Source organism: Malurus melanocephalus, unplaced genomic scaffold (assembly GCF_030028575.1).
Source record: "Malurus melanocephalus ecotype Western Australia unplaced genomic scaffold, MMel_1.1 scaffold_235, whole genome shotgun sequence".
NCBI classification, from domain to species: Eukaryota; Metazoa; Chordata; class Aves; order Passeriformes; family Maluridae; genus Malurus; species Malurus melanocephalus.
In genome coordinates, this window is record NW_026623467.1 from 303,364 (window position 1) to 325,464 (window position 22,101).

The 22,101-nt window shown below is 46.1% G+C and overlaps 1 protein-coding gene across 1 annotated transcript; it reads left to right on the top strand.

The window, feature by feature from the left end:
• The first annotated feature begins 20,402 nt into the window (after positions 1–20,402).
• MIXL1 (Mix paired-like homeobox) lies at positions 20,403–21,293 on the top strand. The gene is made up of 2 exons (XM_057374906.1): positions 20,403–20,734; positions 20,809–21,293. The coding sequence occupies exons 1-2, from the start codon at positions 20,447–20,449 to the stop codon at positions 21,226–21,228; spliced, it is 708 nt and encodes a 235-aa protein (XP_057230889.1). The 5' UTR covers positions 20,403–20,446; the 3' UTR covers positions 21,229–21,293.
• Positions 21,294–22,101: the final 808 nt, after the last annotated feature.

Sequence of the window (22,101 nt, forward strand, 5' to 3'; positions counted from 1 at the left end):
TCCCTTCCCTTCCCTTCCCTTCCCTTCCCTTCCCTTCCCTTCCCTTCCCTTCCCTGATATTTTATGGAAAAAATGAAAATTCAAATCTTGAGCGGAATCAGGAAGTCCTGGTCTAGGATAACATATTAACAAATGATGAAACATTTTTCTAGAAGAAAATTGAATTTGTAGTGATGGTTATTTGAGCTGGCATGCAACAAGTATGACTTGCAACACCTTCAGTGAATTGCTCATCAATCCTGTAAATGAAGATGAATTTCCCACATTATTATGACAAAGAGTTCCCAATAACTTAAGTGTTGGAGAAAACTCTTAGCTTAATTCACAGATAAGATGAAAATGCTAAGTTCAGCCAGTAAATCGTTCATTCATTTCYTGGAACAGCAGATCCTGTGTGGGAAAAGAAACACAGAAGAAATACAAGTCCCAGAGAGGGAGTTGGGTCCTGTAAGTACAATGCTCTCCAGTAAGAAATGCAGACCTAGAAAATTTATAGAGATCAAATCAATTATTTAATTCAAGCTGCTGAATGTTTGACAGTCAAAAATACCAAACTACTCACTGCAGTTATACAGTGAAGAATTAAAATCCTCGTGGGGCACTAGCCCCATGTAAACAAACAGCTCCTGTACTCTTCCTGGTGGGAGAGTGAGGAACCTACCTCTTGCAGGTATCAGAGCACCAGCCCCTCCTCTCAGACAGCCCCGGGTGAAACCCATGTGCTTCCTGTGGCTTTGGCTGTCCTTTAGAGGGGTCCCACTTGCGTGGTGGTGTCTAACAGAGGAACAGCCCCACTTTGAGAGATGTGGCCTAATGCAGTTTTGGCTGCAGCAGCGGCTGCTAAATATTTGATTATCTCAGATRAACATCTCTGAGCAGCTGGATCTGGCACTGTGCTGTGGGCTCAGAAATGTAAATCTCTCACTCAGGAAATATTTTTATGAGCTTCTCAGGAATGGCTATGTTCAATAAACCAGGTGTGACTGTCACTCCCAGCCCAGAGTTTCCATAGCTGGGAGGGAGCAGAGTGCCTGGAAGGAAAGGCTACATGTATCTCTGGGAGGGTGACCAGGTTAACAGATCAATTAAATTCCCCAAAGTTTGGAAATTGAATTGTTTTTGTGAGTATTAAGAAGATTGACCTCTTTCCATAACATGACAGTCCTACTCTTCTTCTTACTGTCTTCATTTTCTATTCATGAGAGTTGTACTGGCTGAATAGAACTAGGACTGGAAGGAAGAAAGTCTTCAAGCTCTTTTACTTTAATTAAATGTTTTCTCCTTGTCTGTCTGCCTTTCCTTACAGGATGAAGACAAATCATTTGATTAGAAGAACATCTTACACTATAAAACCCCCAGGGAGGCACTGTTACAGTGTAGTGGACTCCCAACTCTGCTAGAATCATGAAGAAAACGAGATTTGATTTGTGTTTATGTCTGACGTAATCTAGACTAGGAGTATGTGTAAATATTTTTGGGTTTCCCCTTATAGTTCTCTTGATCACAGTCATTTTATAAAAATTGACTTTTTTTTGGAAGCATGTTAGAAAGTATCTTTTTCCAGGATTTACGGTGAATCATAGAATCATCATTATCATCTGCCACTGTTGCCCATTTTGGTGACCACTCAACCTCATTTACCACCAAACTGCTCTTTTTGTGTCTGCTTGTTGCTTTTCCTAAAGTTTAGGAGCTCATGGTGATGCTAATGTACATGTGACAGACAGCAGAAATTCCCAGTAACTCTTTAGATGTTCAGGACATATTAAACTCAAAGATCACATTCCAATGCCTTGCATTACTGTAGTAATTTATGGTGACATTCRCACCAGTTTCTTTAATTTACTATATGAGATGCAGAATAAGTTAATCAGCTGTAGGATCATGGCAATACCTTTTKAGCCATGTCAACAAATTGTGCTGAAATCAGGTTTATTGACAGGGTGCTCGAGTGACTCCTGAAGAACCATACTGATGCTAAAGTCTCCATCTTCACTAAATATTCCCATTTTGAGAGCCAGCAAACATCCCGTAGCATGGACACAGTCAGTTATACCTGTTACAGGTGACCATAAAATTTCAGCCTCATAAAAGAGGTGATACCAGTTGCATTATCTCACGGTGATATGATTGCATCTGCTGCAGTGTAACTGTGTAAACAGGCACGCCCTCACAGGCACAGCACCTGGGAGAAGCAGTACAGCACTTTTATCTACAAGTCTTTGCCAAATGAGATATGGCTGGGAATTTGAGCACTTCCGGAATTTAACCAGCTCCTCTAATGAAGTGATTTTACAGAAGAGAGAACAGGGAAATTGATGCAATTAGCAACTACATTTTTGGCTATGTGCCCAGAAAAAAAAGTGAACCAACAGTTAGATGAATGATTTTTATCCAAGTAAATTCAGAGCACCTATGGGTGCTCCCCTTAAAACACCTCCAGAAAGTGAGTTGTACCTCTATGGCAGGGTCTGACCCCAACTAATGTGCTGGGGTTAGAAGTGGCCCATGCCTGACCCTGAGCTCTGATGCTCCAGACACATCCTCTTCTGTGCTGTGCTACATACCAGCTTCTTCCATGCGTCCTTTCACTTTCTGGCTTATTTTCAAATGAACAGTATCTGCCTTTGAGACTCCAAGCTGTTCAGTGGCACGGGAAATGATAGGCAGAGAAAGATTTCTCTGCAAAACTGCTGCCCCTCCTGCCTCTCTCTTGGTAAGAGCCAGGCTGTGTGTGCAATACGTGGCACTATCCATGTCACTCCTACTGTTAGCAAACAGAAGGCTAACACACCTTTCAAAAGCATGCATTAAAACTGCCCCTCTGATTATCAGATGTACTTTTTAATGGAGAGCATGGGCTGGCTGCCATCTGCTCAGCTGATGTTGTTGTTTGTGGTTATTTCTCCTGCTTTGAGTTAAATTGAGAATGAGGTTTCATGAAATGTCTGCAGCCCTGGCCTGCTCCCAGCCCCACATCACACAGCCCCATAAACRTCCCGGTTGCCAGCTCTTAAGCTAGTTGGACCTCTCAGCAATCCTCTTCACCTTTTTAAGCAACTGGGTTGCTGCTGGCTTGGAGAGCAGGCCTGGTTCACCAAGGGGTCAGGAAACCACTGGCAGCAGCAGGAGCATGCTGCCAGGAGCAGGGAAGCAAGGATGGGAGCAGGTTGTCCCTTTGGGCACAGCAGTTACARCCATCAGCTAATGCCAAATAGCAATGGTTACACTCCACCACTGCTCCCAACTGTGTTCCCTGCCCTTTCCTTTGCACTGGATCTAGCAATGGAGTGGCTTCGGGGTGAGTTGATGCAGCTGGCAGATCTGGCTGAAAGCTCCTCATTTTTACGGTGTGGTTGGTTTTGCCCCTGTTGTCAGCCAGATGAATAGATTTACCCTGTGGCTGCATAGCCACTAAGTGCAGTGTAAGGAAAGCAATACAAATGGGAAACAGTCAGAAACCAGCTTGTACATAGCCCAGCTGCAATCTAAAGAGGAGCCACGCCTATCCAGCCATCCTGCTGTTCCTGCCAGAGCCAGATCACTAGACAGTTTGCTTCCCTACCTGTGCTATTCTGCTCTAATGAGCATCTTTTCAGTACGGGAAGTGTATTTTTATCTCCCTTATTTGGTGTGAGTAGAATTGCACTCCAGCAGGCAATTTCGACCTCTTCTGATTTGTGGACTGCTAGTGGAGAGGCTGGCAGGACTAAATCTATTGACTTCCATTCCTTTGTGGCTTTTGTGGACCTTGGAAGTTACTCACAGTGGTAACAGCCATAGACTGAAATGTACTGCACAGCAGAACTGCTGAGAATCACGTAGAACCCACCAGACCAGCAATAGTCTTTTGACATCTTTTTCTCTTCTCATTTCTTTTCATTTCTTATTGAGGATAATAAAATCAGAGCAGATTATAGAGAGTGAGGCTAGTGAACAAAAGTGGAAACTTTGAGCTAAAACCTTTACACTACAGTTTCCTAATGGACAGCACAGAACAAATTACTGAGCCAGGACTTCCCATGCTCCCTATCTGTGAGGAGGCTGTCCTTATGGGAGATAAGCAGTAACATCTTTCTTACAAAAGTAGTACAAGACAGAGTCACAAAGCTAAGTTAGTGTAGGAGCTGCACAAGTGACTATGTCGTCTTGGCTTACAGATGCTCCTTTTGGAAAAGCTGTGGCTTCTCTCTCCATGATTGCAGAAGGCTGTATTTTGGTACAAGGGGGTTTCAGTGGCAACACTGACTTGCAGTGAAATGCAGCCTCCTTCCTTTTATACCCCCACTCCCTCTCTCTCTCTCCTGGCTTTATTCCCAGACCTGATTCACAGCCCAGCCCTGTAAACTGAGTCAGTACAATTGTCAGGGTGAAAGGCTGCAAGGAGAGGAGTGGGAATGGGAGAGATGGCAAAAAGAATGGCAGGCAGGATCTGCTTAAGCTGCCAAACCCTTACTTTCCACCAACCCAGACTTCAATACTGACATGGTTAGTACATCCATAGTCTGACCCAGGTCCTTCAGCTAAAATTGTCTGTAGTTTATTTACACACATTCTGGTCCCTGTCTTGCGGAAGTCTGAGAGGAATTGCTGCTGAAGAGATTGTATTTTTCTTTTAAATACAGGGACGCATGAATAGTTTTCTTTTCACATGTTTTGCTGCAAGATAATGAAATCTTTGAATGAGGACGGGAACAACATATTAACATATAATTCAAAGTAATCGTGAAGTCATGCACTGGGGACCTCATCGTGTACCTTGTTACGTGGGGTCTGGGATGGCTGGCATGTATAAGAAGACCAGAGCAAGAGTTCTCAAAGGAAAAGCTTAACCAAGGTAATTTCATTTCACCAGCTCAATTCCTGAACAAATAGTCTCATGAGAGAAGTATCTGAATGGCTGGTTCAGTTGTGATGTTTTTAGACACCAGTCCTAAAGCAGCAGAGGTTAACAACACTCAGAATGTCAGCACTGGCCCCTGAGATAAAACACTATCATGATGAAAGGAGCGATTCTCTAGCGTCCTTCTGCCTGCAGAATCTGTATAAGCTGGGCTGCACTCAAGGAGCCTTAGCAGTGCAATTATGTGAGTCAAGAACTGAGTTTTTGCTGATAAAAGGCCTCATTTAAGTGTAGCTATACACACATTGGGACAAGGAGCGTGTCTTTAACCTCACTGAAGTACAGAGAAAACACAAATCTCTAGTATAAATGAGCCCTTAGGATCAAATGTACATTAATATCTTGCATTGTTGATTTTATTACAGGCCTTCACAGAGAGCACATCATTGTAATTCTTGAATAGCTCTTATACAACAGCAAAACAATGGTATTTTCCAGCTAGAGAACAGGCTCAACTGACATTTCTTTCCAGATCAAAACCTGGGGAAGGAAATTCCTTGCTGGATGGAGCCCCAGGCATCACGAGTGGTGTGCCCATAACCTGTTAGCCATGACAGACAGACAGTTCTTGCTAATCCTCTCTATTCAAAAAGAGGGCAGTAGCAATCTTTGAAGGTTGACCCTTATCACTGTGGTGTGAAATGCCACTTGCAGGTCTGTGGCTATTCATTCTGACCCCTTCACTACATTTTGGGTGCAAAAATGTTATTATCTCACTGTTGATCAYTTCGAGAGAAAAGCCCAGTCCTCTGGCCTAACTGATCATGTCACAAAGGGGTAGTCCTGATTAGGACTCACAAATCCCACAGAAATAAGTAAGAGTATCCAATATGACCAGTTTCTTGAGAATAACGCTTACTTAGAGACAAGTAATTTAATGCACAACAAAATATCTCACAATTTTGATCTTTCTCTCATCTACGAGACAGGAGAAAAATCCTTCAGGAGGGCTGGAAAATCATGAAAATCTGAAGAAGAAAATTGTTATAACATGTGAAAGAAGCAAGATGTTAGCTTTAGAATCGCATTCATTGCAAAAGGGTCCAAAATTTCAGTTAATTACATTTTTTGAAAGTGCTTGTTTTCCTCAACTCTTAAAATATATTGGAGGGAAAACATCTGTTTTGAAAGAAAGTCCTTTTTTTCCCCCAAGTGACACATCACAGGGTGTTCCCTTCTAACATGTTGCAGGACTTGGTTTGATGATTCCTTCTGACACCTCAAAGATCCAAGACTACAAAGAAGTAGTGAAAGGATTAAATAAATTACTTGGTCACCATGGAAAATCATAGCCAGGGAGTCAGAACACGGGGGCCTGAGGTTTCCATGGTTATTGTATGAGCCAGACAGCTTCATCCTGTCACCTGTCTAGGACTGCAGGATTGTTTTTTTTCTCTTCTTTAATCAAATGGGCTCACAGCCAACAATTTACCAATCTCACTTCTAGAAGTGTGGAAGCCACTTGGTTGTCACAAATCCTCAGACAAAGGTAGAGAAAAGCTTTGCAAAAATTTTCAGCTGTCCCTATTTAGAATGGAGGCTGCTCAATATCTGGAGAACTGAGCTCTTAGTTGTTAAGGGATATAGTAAAATCTTAAATAATCTGCAGACTGTTAGAGGTGCTGGCTGGGAAATTATTGAATGCTCAAGGATTTCCAGTATCCTGTTTCCTAGTGCCATTAAAAAACCACAGCCTTTAATTCCACAGCAACTTGTCTCCCTCTGTGATACCATTATGTGTACATGGCTGGACACGAAAAATGTGCCAGCTCTTACCTGACAGCACATTGCTACACACTGTAGCATGTAAATTAGTCCCTGTGTTGACACAAGTCACCTTTCTTCAGTGTCACTTTATTTAAACAGCCGTACAGTGTGTGTTTGCATGTGTATCTGTAGGTAGAAGAAACCACCTTCCCAGCCAGCTCCTTTTCCTGCTCACACTGTGGGCCCACAGCACAGCAAATAGCCAGGAGCCCTGGCAAGGTGGGGGAGCAGAGGCAGTTTCCAGAGAGCTGTCAGGGAGTCAGGGAATGATGGGCACCAGGGTGCTCCCTCTCAAGCTTTCTGTCTGACTGGAGSCTGCTTGCCTTCATTTCTTGGTGCCTCCGACTTCCTCATGGATCAACCATCCCTGCTTGGAGCTGGGTGCAGTCAGTGCTCAGASACACGGCCAAGCCCATCCCACGGTGTGTGTGTTTCCATCCCAACGGCTTTGGCTGATGCCAAATCATTCCTCCCGGTGCCTCACTGTCCTGCCACCTCTGGTAACAGSCGTGTTTGGCAGCCGATCATTTCCTCGCAGACTGGTGAGCTCACGCCTGCTCCAAACCCGTGCCACAGAAATTTGCACGTCCCTTGGAACGGGCTGTTCCCCACCCCCACTACAAAGGCCTATCTGCACTACAAACCAAACCACCCTGCCTACAACATTGYAGCCACTTTGCACTGTTTAGTCCTGTCAAGGATGAAGAAAGGAGCTGGAGGCTCTGCGASGCAGGAGGGTGCTGTCCCTCAGCCTGGCTGCTCCCCACTACAGGTCCTGCCAAGCCACGGCTCAGCCCAGCAGGATTTCAAGCAACCGCTACAGCAAAAATGGGCACTCAAGCGGTTTTTTTTCCTGAAACTTTCCTTCTTTTTTTATGTAGCTGTTTCTTCCTGGACTCATATTGTTTGAGCTGTCCCATTTAGTTTCAGAAAATGGAATTGGATGTGCCACTGGTAATGCCAGCTCACCAGAGAGCAGGCCAGCAACTACAGGGAAGGGGGAAAGCACAAGCAGGACAGCCAGGCTGCCCTCCTTGCTCTGCCACTCACTGACTTTCACATAAGTGTGGGCAGGCTGCTCAGCTTTCCCATTTTCTAGTAAAGCAGACACATCCCTGGAAGATGTCTCAAAGTCCTCAACAGAAGCAAGTAGACAGAGTGAAATGTGGGGTTCACTCCTGAATGTTTATTGTTCAGATTTTAGAAAAAAAATTTGCTTTACTACAACATCCACCATTTCAAGGCTGTCCTTAACAGAGATTGAGCCAAAACCGCCTATCCAGTACTGTGAGGATGTGCAGTGCTAGCACAATTCCACAGTCATTCACTTCTACCTGTTCACTCTAGATTAATAAATCCCATTTCCTTCAACAGTTTCATTTCCCGCTTTTATGGGAAATTTTGGCCTGGTCAGTGTTTTTTTGAAATATATATGGCYACATCCAGTTAAGGACAAAAATAGGTTTCATATGCTGGGTAACATATTGATGGCCTTAGCCCATGCAAGAGCTCAGTTTGTAGCTGTATTGTGAACAACACCGAGCAGAACTGCCCAAAGGAAGGTTTGCTGCTCTGTGTAGGAATCACTGATAGCATATAGGTAATGTGAGCTAAAAGTCAGTCCATGTTGCAAATCCAGGTAAAATTCCCTTTCTGTTAAACTCTGCAAAATTACTCAGTTTGTCTAACCTTGAATTCCTCCAGGTTTCTGGGGAGATAATGTCCCAAATTCCTTGAACTATATCATGATTGCTATTGTATTTTATTTTGGTTGTGTGAACATGAAGTAGGGCGGATTTGTAATACAGCAGGGACTGTGTAGAGGAGCAGCTGTTATACTTTCAAAGGGCATTACTGMGCTTTTTATAGTTGGCTGCAGTTGACACCACGGCTAAATAGAGTCTTGCTCTAAAATATATTCCACCCAGCCTATGCARCCTGAAGTCTATGTAATGCTGAGAGGAGAGAGGGTCACAGGAAGCAATGCAATGCCAGCACAGAAGTAAAAGCCTGGGGATGTGTTTGCTTCTTTTTCCTGTGTCCGTTAGGAATACCCTTGAATTATTTTCCAGGAAGAGCAGAAACCTCTTGCGAAGAATGACAGAGTGGGATCAGCAACCAAATCTGGCCCAGAYCAGCAGTGACCAACAGCTGTAGTACCTCACTGTAGGTACCTCTCTTAGTGCCTCATGGATGACTATCCWAACCAAAAGAGGCCAAGTGCTTTTACACTGTTATCACTGGTGCTACTGGGATGCTGCTGGAGCCTGAGTAAAAGCTACTGTACAGTAAAAATCATAGGMGAGGAGCATCACATGCCTAGCCCCCTTTCTGGACTGAACCAGCAGCTTCCAGAGCTTTTGGGAAAGAGCACTACACTGTACTCTCTATTAAAAAAAATAACAAAGCTGAGTTAGTTGAAACAAAGTTGAAGCTTATTAAGGACGCAAATCTAGCCCCCAAAATGTCTAAATCCACCCTATGCTTGTGTGTGTCTCAGTATCTCTACTACTCTATAGCTGGACATATTCCATGTGAATGGTCTGGGTTTCCTGGAGTACTTTCACAGCTTTACTTGCACTGCACCTCCTCTCTGAGTCTGTGTCTGAGGACTGTTTGGTTTTCAGATTTGATTTCTTCTGGGATCTTAAGAGACCACAGAGTGAAATGTCAATATCTCACTCTTTGTCTCACTTCTTTTTTATCTTACAGGGTCCCACTGTCCTGGCAAGAATTCCCTTCAGAGGGCCAAGCCAAGGATGTCTAGCCTACTTTCACCAGGAAAGACTGCAAAATGTGAGGAGACGGTGCATCACCAGTCTGTGAGCCTTCACAGGGTGTTGGCTAGGTGGCCTGCCAAAAAATGTCACAGGTGAGACTTACTGGTACAAGCCCTTTCACAATCTGACACTGTTTACTGTTTGCGGGGTGTGATGGCACAGTTTCTTATAATTACACAGACACAAGCCTCCTCTATGCTGCAAAATGCATTATGCTCATAGCTAAGTGAATCGGCACGCTCCCTGTGCAGCAGCCAGGACTGACCAGCACTGCCTTCCCTGKTCCAAAATGTCAAATGAATTTCTGCTTAAGCATATGACACCAGCAACCACAGAAGTCTCCCACCCTCAGGGTTGTTGCTGTCCTCTTTATGCTATGCTCCCCTTCCTATTCATATCCACRTTCAATGGTCAACTCCCAAATGGCTCAAACATCACCCAGAGGAAAAAAAAAAAGCCATTATCTAAACTATGACWATTCTGCAAGTGCTCCAAAGAGCACTTCATTACTCCTTTTTTCACAATTCATTATTTTTACATGCCTGCATGCAGAAAACTAGCAACATGGACCCACAGATCTGAAGAGGATTTCACAGGAGTGGYTCTCCTTTCATTGTGAAAAAAAGTGAATAAATCTTTCCTATTGTGTGATGTTGTCCATGGTTTCTGCAGCTGCTGAAAACACCAGCCAGAGAAATGACCCTGGGAAGTGTGGACAGAGAAAGAATTCACTCAGACCTGGAACGAATGACCTGGTCTTTTGCAGTTCTTTGTGCCTACACATTTTACATAGTTTTAAGTAAAATTCCCACCTGAAAACAGCTTTTGCACTTTGATTAGCCAAAGGAATCTGGTGAAGCTGCACTGCTTCAAGATTAGATAAAGACCYGGAGAGCAGGAAGCAGGCACCAATCTGGAACAGGCATCTTCTAGGAGCAACCTTGTGTCTCTCTCAGTGTGCCATGCAYCCTCCCTTCAGCAGTGGGGCCACAGGCAAGTTACAGTGGCATTGATGAGTGTGTTTGGACAGCCCAGACTCTGTTATACACTGCTAATAAAAACTTGCTGCAGTGGAAAGCTGAAATGCAAAGACTTGTTTGGAATAAAGGAGGTCAGGTCGATTGGATGAGGAAAGAGTACAACATACAGGGGTTTGCTTGCCTGGGCACCTGTGTGGCTCTTAGAARTTATCCTGGTCCCTCAAGCAGGAAMRATCACCATTTGGCTGAAGAGACACAAAATCAAGCTCTGTGGACAGGTAGGACCGGTCTTTGGTATGTCAGGAGTTTTAGTGGCAGCAGGTTCCCTGTTTCTCCTGTACTGCTTTGTACATGACTCTTGCTGCCTTACTTCAAAAAAATACAAAACACAGAAGAAGAGCTTGGCAAGGAGAGATTTAGCAAAGGAAATTCCTTATGTTCTCACTTCTGCCCTCTTCCTGGCAAAATCTGAGCAAAATAAAGCGTTTTTGGAATGCCAGAAAACCACAAACACTGCTATGCTGGCACTGACCAAGACACACAGAGCAGAAAACACCCAGGTGGTGCTGTGATTGATGTGATCTCCTGCCCAGCTTTGCAATTTCCAGCCACTGTCATAAAGATTTTGTCTACAGCTACATTTCAGGCATTGTCAGTGAGTGGTGATGAAAGAGGCCTGCAGCAGTGGAACTGCAAATAGAAACCTATGCTACAGTGCTGCTGCACCCATTTTTGATCACTTTGACATGCAACAAACTCTCAGCATTCCTTTAAACCTTCTCTTACCTCAAAAACCTTAGGACAGTCTCCCAGCTGCACAGATATGACTGCAAAAGAGGGAAAACATGGTYTTGCAAAGATACGGGGGATAGCTAAGATGGCAGTAGAGAGCTGCTGTGAGCCTGGAGTCACTCTCTRTCTTTGATTGCAGTTATCTCATCTGGAGTAATAAATGTATTTACTCTTTGGCATGTGTCCAGCAGCATGGAGAGCCTTCCAGTGTCAGGGAAGAAAAGCTGTAAAGGAGAAAAGTCTTCAATCCCCCAAATGACGCGTAAAGCTTGATCATATGCAAAAGAGAGGGGTAAGAATCAAGGGGACTAAAAGATAGTGGAGAAAGAGATAAAAGTAYCGATAAAAGGAAAGGGAGGAAGGCCTCTAGTCAACAAAGGAGAGGATTGGAATAAGGAGGTGACAAGGGTGGGGCCTTGACAAACAGAGCCAAAGTCAAATAGAAAAATAACTCTGCCAGAAATAAAAGCAGAGGAGTTGAGCTTGAAAAAAAGGGGAAGAAAAACAGCCATCATGTAAGATGGGAGTGAGAGAATGAGGCATTYTGAAGGTCTGGACAGGAGCTGCCAGAGCAGGGCAGACCAGTGGRGCACTGGCACAGAGTGGAGGCATGGACATGCCTCAAAGAGTGCCTTTGCCAAAGTAGTGAGCCAACACACAGRGTGCTATTGGACAGTTATCTGGGATGGCTGAGGCAGGAGGACAGATTAGTGGGAGAAGATGGAGATACTTTTCTATGCAAATATGTGGAGCTACTGTGTGAGTCAGACACCAGAAAACTGTGCTGTGGGCTTACAAAAGTCAGGATAGCCCCCAGAAATAATGTCTGCTGCGTGTGTTCTGTGGCACTTCTCTCTAGTGTGATTTTAAATAGCAAAGAAATATGAGTCAATTCATGCAGAGAAGAGAATGACTTCATCAAATGGCATAGTAACCACTGCACTCCCCAGCTCTGATCATGTGGAAATGCTTATTTAMTGATCAGCTGCAGAACACCAGCTCAGGTGTTCCATCCACATGTTAAACCTGAAAATCTTCCAAACTGTGCAGAAGGTTAAAAATCTTTGAAATTAAAGAGCTCAGAAAAAAATGCAAGAGCAAASCAAAATGGTTTTGTTGTAAATTGTCATGACATGTGAGAGTAAAAGTCGCTCATCTCCAAAACTAAATAGAAAAGAGGGTGTGAAACATTCAGAATGAATGATTAGACTGAAGCCAGAGCACTGACCTTGGCACATGCCTGAGAAGCAGCAGGGAAGCACAGGGAAGCCAGATGAAGAATTGTCCAGTCAGTAGCACTCAGAGAGGGAAGACTTGGTGGATTTTAATAGTACCAGGGCAGTCAAGGGCAGAGAAAGATAGTGGGTTTGTGTTCATATTGTAGCAGGCATMCAACCATACCAGGAAAGTTCTGGTTTTATGTATTGTCATCTGGTTTTGARCCATTGGAGCAAAACTTGCTTCACATTTCGATCCTCTTCTCAATAATCATGAGACACAAACTGTAACAAACAAACAAAAAAAAGCAACATTCACATAAAAATCCATTAATTTCAGCAGCTCATGCACTCMGATACCAAACACTGCAAGACAGAAACAGAGGATCTTGTGACTCATTTGCTAAGTTGAAGGAAGAGCTTACCACATGCAGGGGACGATGATAAGGGTTTAAGAGCCTGTCAAGACAAGGTACAAAACAATGCCTTAGCACTGCTTGCTAAGGCCAAGTAGACTGAAGAGGGAAGAGAGGGGACTGTTTGGAGTTTTTCTTGCTGTTATCCAGTACTGTTAGAGAAGGATGTGGCCTCTCTGCTATCCATGATCCTGCCTTCCCCAGCCCTACTCTGYCTATATTCTGGCTGCAATCTGGCAGGCTGTCTGTCCTAAGTAGTGCTGTATGAATAGGAGGAAAACATAGTCCTGTCTTTTTCCTTAGCTCTTCTGTTCTTATCTTCTTCCTTCTTTCTTTTTTATCGCTCATCTGCAGACACATTCCTTTGCTTTCACAGTGAATTAATGAAACATTAYTGGAGTTTGGCTAACACCGTTATTTTGTGTATACAACCACCTGCAMCAACAGTTCTCACTAAATTCTTCATTAAGGAAAGTATCTGTAAAATTTGGGTATGACCTTGTTCAGACCACGTGAGTAAGCAATGCTTTAGGTTCTCTCACAGTAACACAAGCAATAAAATCAGAGAGGACACAGAGACAAATTGCAACAAAGATTTGTTTAAGTCCAGGGTTTGTTGCTACAGCAAGCTTTGTCGGACTGCCCTCTCACCTCAGAAGCACCGGTGAGACTCAGGTACATGAACTCTGCCATTCTCAGGGTATCTCAAAACCCAAAGGTAGGCTGAGGTTTAAGTGTGTCTAAATTCAACACTAAATATGCCCTGCTCTTTCAACCAGCCTCTCCTATCTCCAGGTAGCTTCCTCCCTACTRCCCTTTCCCTCTTCCCACCCCCACCACTTGCCCTTATCTCCCTCCTACTCCCAAATCTTTAATCTCCTCTCCCTCCAACGGTAGGGAGCCAGCTGCCAGCCAGCAGACATACTCTGCTCTTGCCCTGTTGCTGTGTCTGGGTCCTCTCTGAAACTGGGCTTCTTGCCCCAATCTGTTCCTGTTGGGATCTGGCAAATAAAGCCCCTTGATCTTTTCATATGCATTTGCTGGGTTTTTACGCCTGCCRCCTCCCCCACTGCTTCCTTCAAGGCTCTCTGTGTGTCTGAAGCTCTTATCAACTCCTCAGAGCAGAATACACGAATGGCACCACCAGGTCTTGAAGTCACGTCTCACACCTCTCAGGAAATGGCTCACCCCACCAAGTCACATCCCTCTCCTAAGCGCAGGGCTAAAGTCAMAAGTGTCRTGGTTTGAACTTGGCTGAAAGCCAYGACGTTMCCCCCRCCCCCCACCAGAGAAGGCAGAAGGAGAGCAAAAAAAAGCCCAAATTGACACTAAAATTTATGGTTTTTWAGATAACRTAATATAATTGAGAGAAAGATATGTAAATGCTCCAGAAAATGGTCAGACAGGCTGAATAATTTAAGTTGCAAAATAGATTTATTACTAAAAACTACTAAGAAACTACCGCACCAGGGAGGGGAACAGAGATAGGRAAAAWTTWMMARGRRRAAWWAAAMCMRRMMWTTTWARRMMMCYKSTWWTYYTTYYKGKRAMCTGTCTCTCCCAGGTCACCCATCCCCACCCCTCCATGCCTTCCCTACACAAGGAGGGCTGGGACAAAAGTTTTAACATAGATCAGACTACTCATTATGGTTATCGTCCAGCACCATAGGAGAAGAGTCCTTACAGCTCCAAGCTGTGGAAGTTCTTTTCCCAAGAAACAGTCAGTGTATAACTGCTGGTGGCATGGGATTCTCTTCTTTACCTCMTGGGAGAAAGGAAAACAGTCCTCCAAGGCTGGCTGCTTCATTCTGAGGGTAAGGCCACTCTTGTCACATTGCATTTATTTTAACCCTGCACCTGGGCATAGAGCTACTGGGCAAGCCTGGCCCTTTACTTGGTGATCTGAAATAACTTGCGCTGGGGATTGATGTCACCAGGCTCTCACATCATTCTGGTTCTCCAATGCTGTGGGCTCCATCACGCTGGAGATGTGCCCAATGGACCTTTTGTGCCCTATTAGTACAAAAGCCCTGGAAGAAGGTCATCCCAGCCCCTTGGTCACAGGTCACACTTAGGATACTGTGACAGMACCATCTCCCTTTCCCCCCTCAGCACCCAGGCACCCACTGCCCACTGGGACAGGCTGGGGGCAGCCTGGAGCATGGCCAAGTCACACTTCTGACCTTGTAGTAAGACCCTGGCTGTATTCTGGGTAGAGGTGAATACACTCCCCGGGCTGACCAGATAKGCAAACCCTCTCTTCGCTGTAGGATTCTGGTGAGAAGGGGCTCTYGGGACACAGCTGAATATCCACAATGGACAGGCAGCTCAGGTCTTTCAAGAATATATTTCAAGGCATCTGCAAACTGTGGCAGAGTGAGGACTATACACAGCAGACCCTGCTCAAGCTCTTCCTCATAAAAGCCGTGAGCTCTAGAAAAATGACAACTCTAAATTAAAAACATGACATCATTGTAAGATCTCAGAACTCTGCCTAAAAGCCTGGATGGGCCTCAATATATAGATCTTGTGACTGTACRTTGGGAAGACCTGATAAACCTCTAAAAGTTTTCGTAGGCTGTAAAGAGCTTTGTCACAATGACTAGAAGCAATCAAAGGGAAATTAAGTATTCATAYAAAGATTTCCTCTTAGGCAGAATGAAAAAACCTCAAAACCTAAGCTGTGCACGCATTAACAATTTTTGCTATCAAGGCCCTGCTAAGAGAAGCTGGAAATTACACGGCATTTTTCTGCCATCAGAAGCTCTGGAGCAAACGCAGTTATACACGCAACCATAAAAACGTGTCTGGACTACAATTAATTCAATTTGTGAAGTAATTATCCAGGGATTGCTTCTCTAGGGGTAACTTAAACATAAGTCTTAACAGCAAAAATGTAGTTTTTTTTAAAACTTCCTCTACATTAATGAAATCAGGTTTCTGTGACCACTGTCCCTTTTCTTGGTCAGTTTCCAAACATATGGAGAGAGACTTTTTACAAGGGTGTGTCAGGACAAGGGTAGTCAGGACAAGGGTAAATGGTTTCAAATTGAGAATAGGTTTAGATTAGGCATTAGGAAGAAATTCTTTACTATGAGGATCATGAGGCCCTGGCACAAGATGTCCAGGGAAATTGTGAATGCCCCATTCCTGGGAGTGTTCAAAACCAGGCTGGATGAGGCTCTGAGCAATCTGGTCTAGTGGAAGACATCCCTGCCCATGGCAGGGGGTTAGAACAAGATGATCTTTAAGGTCCCTTCCAACCCAAACCTTTCTATGATTCTTTGATAAAATTTGAACTTTTTGGCCAATTTCAGTCAAAACTGAGGTAGAAATGAAGATCTCCAAGATACCAAATCTTTACAAATTTAGTCAGGTTGACAAGAGACAGCTAAACCTCCACCACTAAAAAYCTCAATCTTGGGTTTAAAGACCAGAGAATTCATGTTACAGACAGCCACCAAAAAGAGAAAAACAATAAGCTTTGCTAGAATGACAAAATACTGTGCAAAGAGCTGTGTCCCTGAAGAATCCTAGAAGGAACAAGGTGAAGTGACAAGCCAGAGGAATTTGAACACAGCCAAGGCTGCACTGCTGGTTGCAAATCACTGCATGGCAAAACCCCTGGTGTCCCATTCCCTCCAGGACTGTGCTCATATGTTAGTTATCTAMGGGGTGTGTTTGTCTTGTCAGCAGTCATGACTGGATGTCACACTGCTGCCTATTCTTGCCATACATTCTGGAATGCTTTCCARGCTGCAGTTCCTCAACTCACATAAGGCAGGATCTTATAATGTACATTTAAAAGATGACTTTGTAGCCCCAAGAGCCTGAGAGAATCTCCACAGCTTGACATGCAAAAGGCTGAAGAGCCAGCTGKCCAAAAGCTCCACACTGGGCCTTTCCCCCGCTACCTCTCCACAATCTTGGTGTTTTACAGCCTGTCTTATCCTTGCTGGATGCACAGGGCTGGCAGCAGTGATGTGAAACCATGYTCTCCAGCTGAAACTTAAAACCATTTTATTGCAAGTACAGGCACATTTTATATTGTCAGTCCTCTTGACACAGGTTTCTCAGTGCTGAGGTACTCCCAGCACAGACAAAAGCACAAGAAGTTTCTCTCTTGACAAACAGAGCGAAGATCAATGCAAGCAGCCTCTGAAGCAGACTGTAATTTTTGATATCAACACAAGGCATTCTGCTTTTCTCTRAGAGACATCTCTCTCAGTTTTAGCCATCTTAATTTAAAAAAGCAAGTCACTTCTGGAATTTTGCCATAGCTTCTTCTTCTTGAGGGAAGACACAGAATCCCCATTTGTCCCTTGGTGGGACACAAATAAAAGCAGGTCTGCAGAACAGGAGGGACAAAATCAAATGTCTTCTTAAAGCTTCCAGCCCTTACCCAGGTATGACTCCATGCACATGCTGGCACCTACCTACAAGGCATCAGAAACTTCCTTGTCAGACTACAAGGGGCACAGCAGGATGGAAAACTACTTCTTAAGGGAAAGGAAACTCTGCTGAGTCCAGACACAGGACTTTGTCCTTTCTGCAGGAGGCTCACTGCACYACCCCACAGGCATGGCTTTTAGGACATCAGCAGGATGACACTGTGGGAGCTGTGGAGAAGTGTGCCAGCATTGGGAGGGGAGAGAACTATCAGAAGGAAGCAAAGATCTAGATCTGTCTTTTATGCCATCCTGTTTGCCTGCTTTTGCCTCCTATTCTGATCTCTACCCAACAGCACACCCCTTTACAATCAGAATAMTGTCCCCCTTGCTTTTCTTCAACCWTAGATGTGTTTCAAACCAAGCCAATGCAGAAGGGTGACCATGAAGATCCCAGGACAAAATCAGTGTGAGAGGSTCTGAGTAACAGGAAAGGGAAAATATGATTCCTAGGCTCTGGTCTTGCTTCAGAATTGCTTTACCTTTGCTAAAGCACATACCACTGTTAAGCAGAAAAGGATATATGAACATGCTGGTAACAGCCAGCCAGCACAGAAAGGGAAACTGAGGCAGACTAGAATTACACAGAAGTCAGCACCTGCAGACAGACAACACAGCCTGACCCCGTCCTGAGGTCTCAGCCACTCACAGGTACGTCTGCTAGAAAATGGAATTGTAATGAAAAGACTGAGTGTGAACCCCACACCCTGGAGCCTGTGTGTGTGATCCTGAGCTGCACGAAGGGCATCGACAGTTTTGCCCACAATCCTGYCACACGGGCTTCCTATTCCACACTGCAGAGCCAGCAGTCACGCTGCACTCATGTACAACATAGATTGCACCAAATGTAGTGTGTGGAAGTTTATTTTCTTTCCATTGTAATGATGTAGACTTTTTATAAGGCTATAATTGTTACATCTGCATCTCCTAATGAAAGCTTTCAGGCCTGGGAAGTCTCACCATTCTTTTCCTCACCAYGGGAAGTGTGTCAGCTGCTGTCACAAGACAGCTATTGGAACACCTCTGGAACCATAAAGGGCAAGGGAACCGAGAAGGCTTTTGGCTTGAAGGATGTCACAGCAGTCAGAGATCAAAGAGTCAGYCCATTTTCAGATTTATGAGTTGGGAACAGGTCTATTAGCTCCCAGTACTCACACTTTGCTGAGTAGCTATTCAATATACATTGAAAGTCATCTTAATGGGAAGTCTGACACTGAAAACCACTTTGCTCCTGGGCAGTCTGTCTCAGTTTTGTTCTCTGCTAGCTCAGCCTCAGATCCAGGTGGTGTCAGCCCTAGAAGCATCTCAGAGGGATCCCCCCATTTCTCTCCTGCCCCATCTGGCAGTATCCTCTCATTTGTACAGCCATCCCAGGGGCTGCTGGTAACCCACAGGTGGGAATCCCAGATCTGGATAAAAAACACCCCAAACCACAGCTGCTGTTACTATACAGTTAAATTAACTTGGGTTAATTCCCTGATCACACTGTGTTGACTGGCACACAACTAWGACAGGGTCAGCTAAAGGGAAGGCATCAGGATGGGGGTGAACAGTGAGGGGCCTGTGGTGTCAGCAGCTCCTTAAGACCAAGCTGCTGCTGAAAGAACAACACATTATGTGTGTGAAAAAACACATTTCCTCAAAAACCTGCTCTCTCTGTCTSGCAGACTTAATCAACTTTAACCAAATCTTAGAAACTAAAGTMAATATTCCTATAATGGCACAATTTGAAGCAGGATTAAATCTTTCAGTAACYTGAAGGATGCTACATCTCTATTGTTTATTGCATAGAAAAGAAACCTCTGCTATGTTTTCCAGGAATACTATTTGATGTAAAATACAGTAAAACATTCATCATGCAAATGTAATCTCGAATAATTCTCTTTTGCTGCCACCTGTGGCATCTTCTAAATCTGCACAGAATCTGCAGAGTAATTCAACCCTCCACAAGTCTTTTACTAAAAGCCTTAAATGATGCTGTCTGTGTTTTCTGGGTCACCACTCACCTGTGCCAGCTGACTCAACCTTTCTCACCACTGTGCCSTCTCCTTACACTGGTAATTGATAACACTGTACAAGTCTCATGTTTCTGACTGCTGACTGCAGGCCATAATTCTGGGAACAACCTAGATCCTTCAGGCATGAAAGCACTTATGCACAAAGATACACATGTTCTAGGAATAAAACTTCCCAAACCAGCTTTTAACAATTTCAACACAATTTTCTATACAAAGTTACTTTTCTTGGGAGACAGTTGTATAACGCAAAAACAAGGACAAACCAATTGAAGTGTTTTGGTGTTGTTGGGATGTACGGGCAGCGTTTCAGCATGAGACCTTTCTGTCTGGGAAACAGTTATGGCAGAGGTGCACGGGATGTGCAAGTGTGATGTGGAAAGGCATTAACAAGTGGTGGAAAAGGTGATGACACCAATGTCTGCCTCTGTCCTGTCTGAGCTGCTGTGGCTCTCCAGGTGCATTTAACTTGCATCTTAAAAAGAAAGAGATGCTTTTGCAGCAGCAGACACAGCAGGAGGTCGCACACCGCCTGCCCAGCTGGCAGCGAAGCACTGCAAGCAGACAAGTTGTGGCCACGGGAAAAGATAACATCTGTTTGCTGTATGTCTCGCACCATGCACCATCCATTACCTGCCAAAGCAGATACATGCTTGAGGACATCTACTGCCACACCAATAGCCGGAGGAAGTGAACTCCATAACCCCTTCTCAGCAGAGATGTTSTATCAGAAATAACCCAGCCGCTGGACTGGATCCTCCCCGGAGTACCAAACTCCCAACACCCAGTTGTTYTGTCCACGGAGGGTGGATGCAAAGSCTGCTYCCCTCTCCCTTCKGTTGTCCATGTTTCATRCAGGGGGTCAAGGGCTGCCAGMCATCACCCATCCCCGTTGGGCACGTGTAGGGCTGAGGTGCCCGGCCGAAGCTGAGTCCTCTGGGCTGAGCAAAGCAGGGGCCGTCCGAGTCGGGCAGCTGACCGCAGCCCGGGGCGCGGGGCCCGGCGGGGTGCCCGGAGCTCACCTTCCCCGCGGGGCCGTGCCGCCCCCTCGAACCCCCGCCCCTGCCGAGCCCCCCTCCCCGGCTATAAAGAGCGGCGGGACAGACGGGACCCCTCCTCGCCGCTGCCATGGCATCGCTGCACTTCGGGGAGCCCCCGGCGGAGCCGCCCGCCTTCCCCTCGGGCAGGTGGGCAGGGGGCGGCGGGCCCGGCCCGGCCTCGCCCGCCCTGAGGGCGCTTCCCCCGGCGGAGCCTTCCGAGGGGGCGCCGGCGGCCTCGCAGCGTCGGAAGCGGACCAGCTTCACGGCGGCGCAGCTGGAGACGCTGGARCTGGTTTTCCAGGACACCATGTACCCCGACATCTACCTGCGGGAGAAACTGGCCGACGCCACGCAGATCCCCGAGTCGCGCATCCAGGTGAGGGGCGCGGGCTGTGCCGCGCTCACCGCCGGGGCCGCCCCGCCGCGCTCACCGCCGCCTTCTCTCCGCAGGTCTGGTTCCAGAACCGCCGCGCCAAGTCCCGCCGCCAGCGGGGTCCGCCCCGCCTCGGCCCCGCTGCGCCGCCGTCGCCGGGCTGCCCGCGGCCGCCCCGCTTCGCCGCCCTGCGCGCCCCGGAGCGGCCCCGCTGCGCCCTCTCCGGGGTGGCCCGGACGGAGGAGGGCTCGGCCCCTTACGCGTGGCCGCCGGCCGCCGGTTTCCCCGCCGGYCCCGGCTTCGAGGGCTTCCCACCCGCCCAGCCTGGCGGGGCCGAGCCCGCCCCGTTCGCGGGGAGCGCCGCCGGCCCCTTCCCGCCGGCCCGCGCCTTCTGCGGGCAGTACTCGCCTGTGTCGGACGCCGAGGACACCAGCGGCTACTCGGAGTCGGGCTCGGAGTGGGAGGAGAACGCGCTCGGTGCCTTCCGCGCCCTCTGAGCGCCGCCGCGGCGGGACGCGGCCCGGGCAGGGGACAGGTTRAAGGCGCATCCCCGGCCGCCCTGCGAAGCCCTCCCCGCCGGACCCCGTCCCGCGGTGCGCTGCTCGGGCGGGGAGCAGTCACACACCGTGCTACCTCACCACTGCTGCTCTGCCACTTGCACTTTATCCGGTAGTAACTGATTCTACCTATTTATTTAAGATACGGGTCGGCTCCATCAGCTGAGGGCATCTTTTTACACTGTATYTAAAGCTTTCTGTTAGTGTGTTTCGTATGTCTATTTAACCTTCTTTAGCCAAAAAGCTAACCCAATCCACTGTGTTTTGGGGGCGGGGCCTGGTTTGAGAAAAGAGTGGGATGGTCTGTTAGGATTTTTTGACCAAGGAAAATAAAATAAAGGTTTACATTTTTGCTATGCTTGTGTGTGTACCTGGTGCAGTGGCAAGGTTTCTTACCTTGGCTGACAGCGGGTAGAGAAGTGGTAGATATCCCAGCTGCAGGTTCTTTTCCCAGGTCCTTGAGAGCCACGACTGCAGTTTAGATGTCAATGAGAAACCTAAGGGGCCTAAAGGACAARTTATAATAACTGCCTTAAACCTTATCTTGTCAGTATTTGTCTTAAATCTGTGCCAAAACCCCCATCCCTGAATGAAAATGGAAATTTATGGCCTAAGTTCTATAAACCCCCAAATTTCAAGTGCTCAGACAAAAGCCTCCAGTCTACCACTCAAGCCAAGGTTAATGCTAAACTAGGAGAAACAGGAGTATTTTGTGGACACTGTAAARGTGCTTTAGTTTTAGGCAGGGACTACACAGAAGATGCTTACAATTGGCTGAATGGCTCTGCACTGAAAACAGCAAAATTAGTAATA